Source organism: Pezoporus occidentalis, unplaced genomic scaffold (assembly GCF_034315485.1).
Source record: "Pezoporus occidentalis ecotype Australia unplaced genomic scaffold, CSIRO_AGI_Poc_V1 ctg52, whole genome shotgun sequence".
Lineage (NCBI taxonomy): Eukaryota > Metazoa > Chordata > Aves > Psittaciformes > Psittacidae > Pezoporus > Pezoporus occidentalis.
Window position 1 is genome coordinate 3,529,188 of NW_026915858.1, and position 13,393 is coordinate 3,542,580.

Sequence of the window (13,393 nt, forward strand, 5' to 3'; positions counted from 1 at the left end):
ATTTTGGTGCACTTGAAAAACTTTTTTTTTTTTCAAAATTGTACTGGTGTTATAACAAAGAAAGCTTTGCTGTAACACCAAAATAAAAATAAGCTTCTTGGATGCCTCCAGTGGGGTTACTAAACTCAGTAACAATTCTCAAAGGTGACCAGGTAGATGTATGCCTTCCCTATTAAGAGTTTGTCTCTTTAAAGATTTTTTTTTTTTAGAAGTTGGATAAGAAAAACTGCTGCTTTGTGCTTATGACATTAAAAAAAATTTCCCCCCCTCTTCAAGACACTCTTAGAAGGATGCTGCAGTGATGAGATTCTCTATGTAAATGAAAATGGGCAATTCATGCTTGACACAGATTCTACTGCAGTCATCCAAGATGTCCAAATATTAGAAAAGCTGCTGCTTGACTGGAAGATATGGTCTAAAGCAAAGGTAATTACTTCAATTTTGGAAAAAATTTAAGTCTAAAACTTAATATATAAAAAGAATATAAAAAGACTGTGAGGTCTGAAATTAATTTCTCTCATTAGATGTCAGTAGTTAGTCAAACTTTCTAAAATTAATGGTCTTTATTTTTCTCTAACTAGCTGGTAGTAGCATCAAGTTTCTGTTATCAATGATGCAGGTATCTGTAGTGTATTAAATTTTGTAAATGTAAATTTGCTTGAATTGAAGGATTAAATTTTTGGGAATACTTGTCAAGACTGAGGAAGATCTGCTTCCCTCTGGAGTTAAGCTGCTGAAATTAACCATCTGCTGTTAATAAAGTATGCAAAATGAGTTTTAGACAAGAAGTAATTTTTTGGTAGCTTAATCACAAATATGCTTGCTTTTATATGAGCATGACTTTTCTGTTTTTTTGGTTTGGAGTTTTCGGGGGTTTTTTGTGGTGTTTTTTGGTGAGGTTTTTGTTTTCTTTTTTTTTGGGGGTGGTATTTCTTTTATTCTCGGTGTGTAGACTCAGAAATCTATTTTTCAAAGACATGTTCCTGTTTTGTTTTTCAGCAAGGTGTTTGGGAAACTCTGTTAGCAGCTCTAGAAATCCTTATCGGAGCTAACCATCACCAGCAAATGTTTAATATTAAGCAGCTGTTGAAAGCTCAAGTGGTACATCACTTCCTGTTAACTTGTCAGGTTCTGCAGGTACTTTCACTCAGAAATGCTACCTTGTGCTGGGCAAATACTCAGTTTTACTTGGAGGTGGGATGGTGGAGACTAAATGCTATAGAAAAAAACTGCTTTAGTAGACTGTCCTCCATGCTTCCAGACCCATTTCATGATCTTCAGCAGACATTCTGTAAACTGATACAGTTCCTTTCTGGGTGCTCTGTTTACTGCTGGACAGAAGGGATGGGAGCAAGAGATTCTAACCGTCTGGTACTATTTGAAAACCTAGGCACCTCATTACCTACCCAGTCCATACATGAGTGGGAGCTTAAATGAGATGCGAGTCTTTTTATAAAAGACCTGAGATGTTTTGTAGTAGTTGAAGTCTTCATTGCTGAAAAACATAGTTTCTCCTGCTTGCACATTTTCTATCCTGTATCTTATCAGAGCTAACAGGGCAACTGGCCTGTAGTTCTCAGTCTGAGCTATCTTCCCAAAATTTTGATCCACTAGTAGTTTCTTCCATGGCTTGGAGATAGCCATTCTAAAAAGGACTTTGAGGAAGTGCTTCAGCCCTTTGATAGTTGCTTCTTAGAAACATAATTTTGAAGTGTTTTCCTGCATGTAGTATGTATCTATTTGTGAAAACACATACTGTAATCCTTTTTTTTTTCCTACACTGTATTTTCTATTTTACATTTCTCTTTGAAAACTTCATTTAGTCTTTTCATACAGCAGTCTCAGTGAAGATGCTAAAAAGAGGTGAAATTTAGAGAAGTTAGGGTAAGTTAGGAACAAGTTAATCACCATGCTCACATTAGTGAGGTTTACCACAAGTTTCTTGAAGTCCTAAAAATCATTATTCAGTTAACAGATTTTTTTCCAACAGCCATTGTCAAATGCTATAGAATGCTTGATCAATCAGAAATTATAATTATCAATGAAATATCAAATATCTGTTTATAAAAATAACTATTGAAGTGGAAAAACAGAAGACCCAGTGTATGGCACTGATCAGAAAGTTCTTAGTATTTGACATGTTAGTATCAGCAACTATTTCTCTACAAATATGTAATGTAGTGAATGACAGTAAATGATATTTTCAATGGTGATTTGTGTCCTAAGGCTCCAGGATTTCAAGTCAGAGTAGTGTAATTTGTAGAAGATTTTCATGTTCTGAAAATAAACTTCTGTAACATCTGCAGACTTTTGATTGTGCCTGAATTTTGCATGCTGGACTTAAGTAACATTGAGAAGGTACAATAGCTCCTCTCTAAAGAGTGCAGACTTTATTACTTAAGCTTAGCTTTTTTAAACTTGTCTGACAATTTAAAATTAAAGAAAAAAGACAGTTTATGTCAAATGAAAAATACAAGTAACTGACAGTTGTACTGCTCTTTCTTTCTAGGAGCATAAAGAAGGGCACTTCGCATCCCTGCCTCGGGAGGTTTGCAGGTCATTTGTGAAAATAATTGAAGAAGTCCTTGGATCTCCCCCAGACCTGGAACTGCTGACACTGGTTTTCAATTTCCTCTTAGCAGTTCACCCTCCCACTAATACATATGTTTGTCACAATCCTACCAACTTCTACTTTTCCCTGCACATAGGTAGATACATCACATTTAACTAGAAAAAAATAAGATTAAAATCTAGTCATTAATTAATAGCTCAGTCTTTCACTCTTATAAATTACTATTCTATGAATATATTATTTGATTGCTACATTGTAGTAACTATATGTAAAAATTATTGAACTCTTTGGACTTAGTAAAGTAACAGTAGTTCACAGTATTGAGAGACATAGTTAGACTTTGCTTGGCTTACTTGAGGTGCTTTCTTCTGTCTACAGCCATAGATAATTTCTCTGGTGGCTATGTCTTTAACTTTCTTTAAAGATTGATGCTGCTAAATGGAATGTGTAACATTAGCTCCCTGTATGAACCCATTTGCCTGTGGTCAGATCTTAGAGTAAAACATTTAACTTATGTGTGTTTGAAGATTACTCAAACATGTGTACATGGACCTTTTTACATCTCTACTTTGTTTCCTGTTACTGAATTCCTATAAAAATAGAAGGCCTGAGAAGCATTTTTAACAAATGATCAGTTGCACTTCAAGATATCATTGACAGGCGCCATCAGCACATTGCATGCAAGTTAGTGAAAGTACCTGTGTGCTTAGAGGAGTCTAGATCTAGCACAACAGCTGTCTTAAATATATCTGTACTAGATGATCACTTTGGTAAAATGAGTGATAGGAGCTTTAAAAATTCATTCTTTTTATTTTGAAAAATGAGAACCTGGTAGATGTATAATTCATGTAGCATTGTACAGCTTTTTACCATAATTTATGTAAATGTGGAAAGCGTCATCCAAGTTTGAACTATGTTCTCCTTTTGCAGATGCCTGTGAAACTCCAGTTTTAGTAATCGGTTTCAAAGGCAGTACAGTTGTTTTATCTGTATCTGTCCTCTAATATGAGGAGATGTAAAATTCTGAGCAAGAGTAGAATGTACTTTGTGATACTTTGAGCCTTAGTAGATGAAACTGTTTGACAACATTCACCTGTTTTCAACATGGTGAAAGTCATTTATTACTGCTTGTATGACTGCAAGGACTATCTTTAAATGCAGTTACTTTAGAACATAATAATATTTTCAGTGTTCTGAAGTAAACTTTAAAGATATATCACTAAAACAAAAGTTTTTTCTCAAGTGCTTTTTCTGATGTTTGAGTTGAGCACTTCTCATTAGCCTCCAGTGCTAAGCTTGAAATGTAACCTCACTACTGTGAGTCTCAATATATATGAAGAATGCAAACTCAAAAAGCTCTTGGCAAACTTTTCCCGTTCTCTTTTCTTTCTAGATGGCAAAATTTTTCAGGAGAAAGTTGAATCACTTAGGTACCTGAGGAATTCCAGCAGTGGTGGGAAGTCAGTGGACAGCTCTGCATTTATGATTACAACTCCAACTGGATTTGCAGCTTTACCACTGGGAGGTAAAACAGTGCTGGAAAAACAAAGACTTTAAGACACAGTCATTTGGCAGATGACTAGAGTGCTTTAAAGTGTTACTTTTCCACAGATATTTCTTACAAAGCTCTCTCTGTCCCTTGGAGCTTGATGTCTGAAAAACAGAGTAAGGAGGATGCAGTTGAACATGCTACCTAAACTGCTTTTCATTCTCAAGTTGAGATAAGTTGCCATATTGACAGCTCAGGCAGAGAAGTGGACCAGATAGCTGAACAATTTCATTTGTTAAACAAACCTGGTAGAGATGTGTAAGACTGCCTTAACCAGGCATTAGTTAAAATTGTGAGTTGTAAGCAGCTGTCCTATCTATGCAAAAGGCATTAAGCTGATATGTTTTTCTGTGCATAATTAAAGTATTGGCATTTAGTTGTACTGCAGGTATAGTGTTCTTACATGATAGAGGATGGGAAAGTTTATCTTGTAAAGAACAACTTTGGATACCTTGGTTATATAAATTAAAATCTAATAATTTTCTAGAAACTGTCTTATTATATAGCATAATAAATAAGTTGAGGTCTATGAAGATAGCTGCTTGAATCAGTTTTTAATTCCTCTACTATAGATGCTGAAATAGTGTGAAGTTATTACATAGTTGAAGCTAGTAACTTTTTCAGTGACCACTGAAACATGTTGGTAGATTGGACCTCTGATGCAAGAGCTTGAAACAGAGCAACCTGCTCTATTTGAGCCTGCTTTTGAGCAGGAAGGTTGAGCTAGACAATCTCCAGAGGGCCTTCCACCCTCAATGTTTCTATGATTCTGTACAAATTCCTGTTGAGGGTTTGTTGAGACAATCATAATGTTAATCCAGAAACTCCAGTATATATGCAGAAATTATTTGTCATTTTATGTATTTTTCAGATTTATTACCTGCTGCTTAATAGTTTACTATCTCTACTTGATTGGCCAAATTTGAGCTATGCCAGGTATTGAACTAGTTTTGCCACATAAAATTAGCTTGGGTCTTCAATGTGTTAAATATGTGTGGAGTACAACACTAAGGGAAAAGCTTGTTTGTAATGTAAAGTGAATGCTCAAGATATCCTTATTTCTCTAGGGAGCACTTCCAAGGCTAGTGTACAGCAGAAAATAAGCTCTCAGACACCTAAAAGGCTTTGCAAAAGCTTACCAGCATCTCCTACTTCCTCACCTCAAGTTCATCAAAAAAGACTGACTGAAAGAATGGGAAGGAGTGTTGATGACCTGCAGGCTATTGGCAAGTGTGACTACATTGATCTGCAGGGTAGAACTGGTTTTGTAGGAAGCTCTGAAACTGTAAAGAGAGTACAGGAAGAACTCTTTCTTAGCAGTTGTGAGTCTGCAAAAACAGTTTGTGACTCAGAGTTAACATCTGCTGAAACATTTGAAGATATTGCCAAAGAAGAAGAGTTAACTGAAAATGCATTTGAGAGTAAAGAAGTAGATGCAGACCTCAAATGTAATGAAGGTGGTGGTGCTGCAGCTGAGCCATCGCTAAGTCGTCCAGACAACCTGAAAGGACTGCCTTCATTTCAGAAGACTCAGAGTAATTTTGCAGGGTTGGGCTTATCATTTTCTGTTCATGGAGGATCATCAGCCATTGCTCGCTGGCCAAGCCTTGTGGACAAGAATGTACTTGCTGAAGACTGGGAGAGCCTTGCTTTTTCTTCAGCTAATGAGAATATCGAAAAAATATCTGAAAGCCCTGATGATAGGTAAGCAAATAAGCAAAATAGTATATTAGCAGTACCTCAGTATATGAGCTTTAATTTCGCAATTCTTGGTCTTGATTACTTTTCTACAAAAATTGTAAGCCTGAAAATGAAGGGTATGTTTTCAATGGCTGTCATAAATCAATTCATTCAGCTTTTAGTCTGTAGAATTGCATTGTTTCAATTTTTGCAATCTTCCTTTACATAGCAAACTTTAAAGATCAAGAATTTGGCGTCTACAGTAGGAGTGGGAACTTTTTATGCTACCTCACAAAAAATCTCAAGCAAATAGTTCTAGTCAGATTATCCTTTTTGCTATCTGCCATCCAAAAGTAAGTGTTAATGAAGAGTGGTAATAGGAGTCTTGGAGAAATGCTAGCCATATTTCCTCTTTCCTCTTCTGCCCAAGAGTAGCAAAAGATTATGCATTTTTTTAATATTTCCTGTTTCTAGACAAGAAACTGTAGTGCAATATATTCCTCTGTTTTCAGATGTACAGAAGACTATCTTGTGCTTATCTGTTGCGGGTTATATGACCTCTTGCGTGGAATTCTCCTAATCCTACCAGATATCATGCTAGAAGATGTGATGGACAAACTTATCCAACCTGATTATCTTATAGTTCTCGTGAACCACCCATCTCCTCTCATACAACAAGGAGTTATTAAAGTAGGTCTATGCAAAATGCTTTCAGCTAAAAAGTTACAAACTAGTGTTGTTAACATGTTGGAAATATCAAGTTTTTTTAAATACCTTTTAATTTGCTTTCAATAATTTTCTAGGTTTATTTCTGAGTTTTAAGATATATTTCCACCCCCACAAGTTTGTTTTTTTTTTAAAAGGCACCCCAAAACAAAAACAAACCAAACAAACCACAACACAATTTTGAATCTTGCAATAGGTAAATATAGTCTATGATCTAAGCCAGAGTATACCACAGCTTTACTGATGTAAATGGAAGCAACAGTGCAGGAAGTTGGTGACAGTCTCTTGAGTGTTAAATTCATGATGCGTTCTGTTAAATTAAGGTGCAGGCAAAGTTTTGACTAGTAACATGGTTGACTTTCAGTTATTCCGGTGTGTTATGTGTGTATCTGTGGCCTGAAAGTGGACTTGAGACTTCAGACTGTTTTCAGAGATTTTTGTAGTATTGACAAAGACGATGTTCCTGGATGGTAACATTATGTAGATTTAAAACTACATGGATTTCTGTTTTAATTTCAGGAAGAATAAGATTATGCAACTTTATTAACAAAAATTGCATACACACCAAAGTATGTATATTTGTTATATGCAGTATATAACAAGTATAGAAAGTCTGAATGTATTTATATGTGCATTCTGACTGCGTGATTTCATCTCCTCCACTCCCACCCCAGTTGACTAAAAACCGAAGTCTTCATATTAAAAGGATAGTCAGCTGACAGTTGTAACAGGGCACCATAGATGGCAGTTACAATAGTGCAACTGATGTTTTTAATCTGAAATTTAAATTTTTTTATTTCAAACTATTCAAGCCACAGATGAGCTTAACTTTCACGGGAGTTATTTTAAATATTTAACTCTTACATCATAATTATGCATTTATTTTTAGTTGTTGGATGCATATTTCAACAGAGCAAGGAGGGAGCAGAAGGAGAAGTTCTTAAAGAATCGGGGCTTCTCCTTGCTAGCCAACCAGCTGTACCTTCACCAGGGGACTCAGGAAGTTGTAGAGTGCTTTTTGGAAATGCTCTTTGGCCGCTCTGTTGGCTTGGATGAAGAGTAAGTTAATGCTTTGCTTTTGCATCCTGTAGCTTATTATTTTAAGTATAAGCAGTGAGCCTTGTAGGAGGCAAGGGTATGTGATAGATTTCTAATTTCTATTCTCTTCCTAGCAGTCAACAACCATAAAAAAAAATGTTCCTTGAAAACTGTTTTGAAATGTTTTGCCTTGTGCCTTTAACATTTCAATGTATTAAACTTCTTATGACTACTGTGGCCCTTAAGCTGTTTGTAAGCAACTTCCTCTAATGGGTGCTGTCAGCTGGGAATTTCTAAACCCTCAGCCTCCCTGAGGCCTTGGAGGCCTTTGCACTTCAAATGTCCTGTAATTGGTTTAACTCTTCCTCTTCTGAGCCCACACAGAACTCTGATTTATATCCTTAGATGTTTTAAGCAGCAGTCACTATACTGCTGCTCCTGGATTTTGATAGGTGATTAAGGAAAAAGCTTGATGCCACAGTTGCTTCCTTGGCTTAGCCCTGAGTTTAAATCCCTATTTCCTTTAGAAAAATCCCACAGGTATGCCATTTCCTTGAATCAAAGAGCCCCCTCATACTGAGAGGAAAGATTACCTCTAAGACAACTATCTAAATAAATTCCATTAAGTAGTCTGACTACTTAATGTTTGTACAGGGAGAACATGCATCTAAGGTTTAGTCAGCAGTGCAAAACTTAATGAAACTTCAGAAGTAATGGATATAGGACATCAAGCCTGCTGTCAGTATATCGTTATATCGATGCCATGCTCTATCTGATTTCTTGACAGACTGTGCCAGGTGTAATACTTATAACTGGAAAGATGATTTGTCATATTCTACGTTGATTAAAAACAAAACCAAACCTCTGTTTTCATGAAATTTGTATTGTAGATGGTAGTTAGCTGAAGCTTCAGATATAGTTTTAAGATACTTTGTTTCCTTGTGGTGCTTTGAAGTGTTTATTTTGCTCCATGTTTTATAACTTTTAGCAGACAGGTGGTGTTACTGCAATGAAATGTAGGAAATTATCATCTACTTCTTAGCCAAAATACTCATAGAGACTGGTATTCCAGTTGCATATACCAGGTTGCTATTTAAATGATGTCACGAACATTTTATGTTAATAGATTTGATCTGGAAGATGTCAAGAATGTTGGACTCTTTCGAAAATGGTGTGTCATTCCTGTTCTGGGTCTTATTGAGAACTCTCTGTATGATAATGTTCTGCTGCATAACTGCTTCTGTCTCCTGCTACAAATCATGAATTCCTGTTCAAAAGTTGCAGACCTACTGCTTGATAATGGTTTGCTCTACGTGTTGTGTAATACATTGGCTGCTCTTAATGGACTGGAAACAAAGTGAGTATTGTATCATTTTCATATCATTGGACATCATTGTATGAATGATACATTTATATCATTGTATCATGTACAATTGTAACAATTGTATCATTGTTGCTATGAAATAGTCCAGGCACAACCTGAAGTCTAGCAAAAATTACAATTTTTTTTTGTTCTACTTTGTAAAATGATCAGACAGAACGTACAAAATAATACTGTTTATGAGGGTTTAGGATTTAATTATATCTGTAAGTGAAAATTGATGTTTAGCTGTCCAGTTCAAACAAAGGAATGTAAGATGTTCTTTCCATACCTTAAACTTTAAAGTGATAAACTTTGTGACATCTTAAAATGCAAACCTGTCACACTGTGAGCACTTTGGATGCTTTTTCTACTAAAACTCACCTGAACAGTAAGATAAAGGTCCAGGAGATGGTAGCATTCTACTGTATCTGTAGGTAAACTCTCCTGTGCTGCCTGTGATTTAATATTTGAGAAAACTAAACTACTTCATTAATTGCATGCATTCTGTACTTTAAGAAAGGTTATTCAGTGAAGGAAGGAGAGATGTGTTTTAGTTAATTTATTTCTTTGGTTGGTATCCTGCATAAATAGATATTTCCTTTTTACCCCAGTATGGTTAAAGTTTAGCGTAGTTACAAAGTGAGATACTACCCTGTTGGTTTTTTTGGGTTTTGATTTTTTTTTTTTTGTGGGTTTGTTGGTTTTTTTTGGGGGGGAGGGGGGGTGGGTGGGAAATACAGGATTTCAGACCTGTTCTTTAATTTAAAAATCTGGTAATAACACATCATTGCTTTTCCAATATAACTTTGTCGCAATTTTAATGCTAGATTGTCTCAAAGAATTGCAGGTATCCAGGCTGCTAAGGTTAATGTTAAAGAGGCATCTTTTGATTAGTGTTCCAGTCTTTAGGAGTAATATTTTAACATAAAGTACAATATAATATTAGATACGGTTGGCAGAAGTAACAAGGGGAATAGTAATGTGTCTTGTTATGGGTTACAATCTATTAGAATTGTAATGTTTCTGGTAACTACAACTTTGTTTGCAGCATTCCCTTGAATGACTACAAGTTACTTGCATGTGATATACAACAGCTGCTAGTAGCAGTTGCAATTCATGCCTGCAGCTCTTCAGGTTCTCAGTATTTTCGTGTTATTGAAGACCTCATTGTGCTGCTGGGTCATCTTCAAAATAGTAAAAATGCAAGGATGCAAAGTAAGTTATCTGTTTATTTTTGGGGTCATGGGACTGGAGAAGTAAATCCCTTCCCCACTGATTTTTGTTTAATGTTCCTGCTGAGGGAGAAGGGGGAGTTTCCTGGTGATGGATATTTTTCTTCCAAGTGGTTCTTGAAGTAGTAGTTTTCCTCAGGAGTCTGCCTTGTGGTAAAGAATTTTTTACTGCTAATCTGAACAAACAATAAATCATTAAGGGCATTTAAATGGAAATGTTCTATATAGTTTGATTTAGCTTATTTTAGGATAAGCAAATTCAACAGCTTTTCCATGAGAGCTCACTTGCAGACTGTCTGTATCTGTGAAATAATGAGGGGACTTCTGTGGAATCAAGAGCTTTAGCTCTTGGCATGTTTTGTATATTTTTTACTTGTTACAGACATCTGGTAAAAAAAAATCTTGGAACTAGATGATCTTAAGGTCCTTTCCAACCCTAACAATTCTATGATTCTATGTCAGGTATCCTTTGTATGCCTCTTTCTGTAGATATCGCAGTTGTTCTTCAGTTAAGAGTTCTTCAAGCAGCCATTGAATTAATAAAAACTACAGCAAACCAGGATGCTCAGGAGCAGGTTGGTTCAGTCCCATCACAATCTGCACCACATCGTGCCATGTTTCAAAAGCGTAAAGGGATTGCTGGTGAGTACGTGAAGTGTAATATCCTTGTACCTTTTCCTGTATGTATTACTTTCAAACTATAATTTCAGTGATCCAACAAATGGGTCCAGTTGCTTTGCTTTATCTGTGGATTTGCTTTATAAATCAATAAACATATTTTTAGAATAGTACAGCCTGTACCCGTTTTGAACTTGTGGGGTTTTGTATTGGGATGAGGAAGTAGGGTACAAAAATGAAATCTTTCACCTTGCTCTCACTGCAGTGTCTAAAGCCAAATATTACCTTTTTTGGGGATTCTCTTCAATTCACAAGTTACTAAAAAACATCTTTACTAAGTAATTCATAGTGGTTTTAGTAGCCAGCTTCACAGTAAGGAAACACCAAAATGAAGTTATTGCTTGTAATTTTAACAGAGCTATGATGGGGTTTGCATTGTTGCACAACTTCCAATTAGTTAACATTTTGAAGTAAATACGTGGCACTCCAAATTTATAGTTGGGAATGTGAGATTCCTAGATTCCACTGTGGTTGTGCTTGTAAAACACTCGTCCAGTTCTAGCTGTAGAAGTAATACTTGCTGTGTATTTGATAGCTTATGAATCACGTGAAGGTTTTGGAGTCTTCTGGCTGGAAATTTATTTTTATATATCTCCTATGAATGAAGCTGTATTTAAGACTTTGTACAAGGTAGTTTTAAAACCTGACATGTATTTGGTTTAAAAAAAAAAAAAACAACAAACAAACAATACCAAAAACCTGCCTCAAACTAAGAAAACCGCTGTTAGTCCCAGTTACTCCAGGCCTCTCTATCAGCTTCGGTAAGTATAGTGAAAATACTTTTATATCAGCAAATCTGGTAAGGCACTAAAGATGACTCAAAAAAATAGTTATTTCTGAAAGAAGCAAGTTCAGTCAAGGCCTACCAGTTCATTTCAAGAAAATTTTAATGAATATTCTTCCAAGTTAGAAATAGTACTTCTGTTGAAATTAGTGGCAATGGCTATGGTACAAAATGTTGTTTATAAACTTTTAATACAACTGATGACTCATTTGTGCTGATAAACATACTTTGATATGCAGTAATTCTCTTGCATGGTTAATTTTTAATCCTTTATCATCATTATACAGTAAAAAGATAAAAATAACTGTTAGAATCTGCTTTACACCAATACAAGTTGTAGAATAAATATGATCCTGAGAATAACTCATTTCAAAGTATAATTTCCTGAATTTTGTATATTTATTTTCCAATAGAAAAGCTTTTAAAAGAAAAACAAACTTCCAGATAACATGTATGTTCTCTTCAACAGTTGCGTATTTCAAATGTTTCATTTCCTGAAATGATGTGAGCTCTTTGGATGAAAGCAGTTGCTGAATGATTAACTCTTTGTGTATTTTATGAAGATGCTATTAGTGTTTCTCTCTTTAAAGGCTCCAAAAAGTTTCCGCTTGCTCAGTCTGATGCTCTGCTGATGAAAATGCGCTCACTAGCAAGTGAGGAATTCAATATGATGATGCAGCGGAGAATGAGCCAAGAAAATCCTATTCAAGCCACTGAGGCAGAGTTTGTACAAAGGTTACAGAGGCTGGCTGTTCTAGCTGTTAACAGGCTCATTTATTTAGGTAGGATTTCCTTTTGTTCATCTCTGTTTTGACAGCTAGTGTAGTGCTGTATGAAAAATGGGTTCTTGCTTTTGAAGTGTTGAAATGTTTGAGAGGAAATTAATACTGCTGATGCTAGTTTAATGGATTTAACCATTCTCTCAGTATTATATAACTGACAATCTGGATACAGTTTTTATCTGAATGAACCAGATGAGTTGTTTTAATTCTATGTTAGTACATTCATGCGTTAACTGCCTGAATTATTACCTGAAGATTTAACTCTGCAAAAGGGAGCATCTGTTCTCTGTACGTTTATTAGTTTGCATGTTTCTGTGAGCTGGCTACATTTTGTTAGCAAGATTTGATGACTTCAGGGGCTAGTTCAAATTCCACAGAAGAAAGGGGTACGTATGGTAAATATAGTAGTAAAGGCAGTATTTGATTTAATGCCAACTGAAGGATCATAGGTTTGTCTTGCTTTAGATGGTACTGATCAGTATGTGCTTCTTTAATTTTAAGCATCTACTGAAGAGTGCCTTGATGTACTGGGTATCACAGAAAATACAAATCAGAGCAAACTTTCAGCATCCCAGCTGGAAGTTCCTGAAGAGGAAAACCAGCGTGATCTGCCTAGCAGAACAAATCCTTTTCTTAAAGAAATATTCAAAATGTTGGTGGAAGGCGTCAAAGTAGCCATTGTAAGTAATTAGATATTGTCCACATTAAATAAAGAATGTTTCATAAAGTTTCTTTATTGGGAACTTTTAATGCATGAAATCTTCTGTCCATAAATGCTTTTCTTACTGTCTTAATTAAGCTATGGCATTAAAAAGTCTGCTTAGCCTCCCAGTTACTCTGCAGTTGTAAAAAAATAAATGCATCTGTTCTAATTTTTACCTTAACATTTAGCAAAACTGTGCTTCTTAGACAAGCACACTAGACTTCTGTGTGGTCCACAAATTTGCTTTGTCTCTTAAACCTCAACATTTCAGTTTGGAGCCTATAAA

At 35.6% G+C, this 13,393-nt stretch overlaps 1 protein-coding gene across 9 annotated transcripts in view; it reads left to right on the top strand.

Moving 5' to 3' along the window:
* LYST (lysosomal trafficking regulator) overlaps positions 1 to 13,393 on the top strand; it is an 81,858-nt gene that overhangs the window by 43,813 nt on the left and 24,652 nt on the right. For 7 of the 9 annotated variants that reach the window (XM_062637412.1, XM_062637417.1, XM_062637415.1 and 4 more), the window contains 13 exons: positions 277 to 426; positions 1,000 to 1,137; positions 2,510 to 2,708; positions 3,966 to 4,097; positions 4,184 to 4,237; positions 5,189 to 5,825; positions 6,314 to 6,491; positions 7,417 to 7,586; positions 8,692 to 8,922; positions 9,977 to 10,143; positions 10,650 to 10,802; positions 12,213 to 12,404; positions 12,906 to 13,084. In XM_062637412.1, the coding sequence (XP_062493396.1) occupies positions 277 to 426; positions 1,000 to 1,137; positions 2,510 to 2,708; positions 3,966 to 4,097; positions 4,184 to 4,237; positions 5,189 to 5,825; positions 6,314 to 6,491; positions 7,417 to 7,586; positions 8,692 to 8,922; positions 9,977 to 10,143; positions 10,650 to 10,802; positions 12,213 to 12,404; positions 12,906 to 13,084 (2,580 nt within the window). The remainder of the gene's footprint in view (positions 1 to 276; positions 427 to 999; positions 1,138 to 2,509; positions 2,709 to 3,965; positions 4,098 to 4,183; positions 4,238 to 5,188; positions 5,826 to 6,313; positions 6,492 to 7,416; positions 7,587 to 8,691; positions 8,923 to 9,976; positions 10,144 to 10,649; positions 10,803 to 12,212; positions 12,405 to 12,905; positions 13,085 to 13,393) is intronic. The other 2 variants (XM_062637416.1, XM_062637419.1) reach the window with 1 other exon arrangement.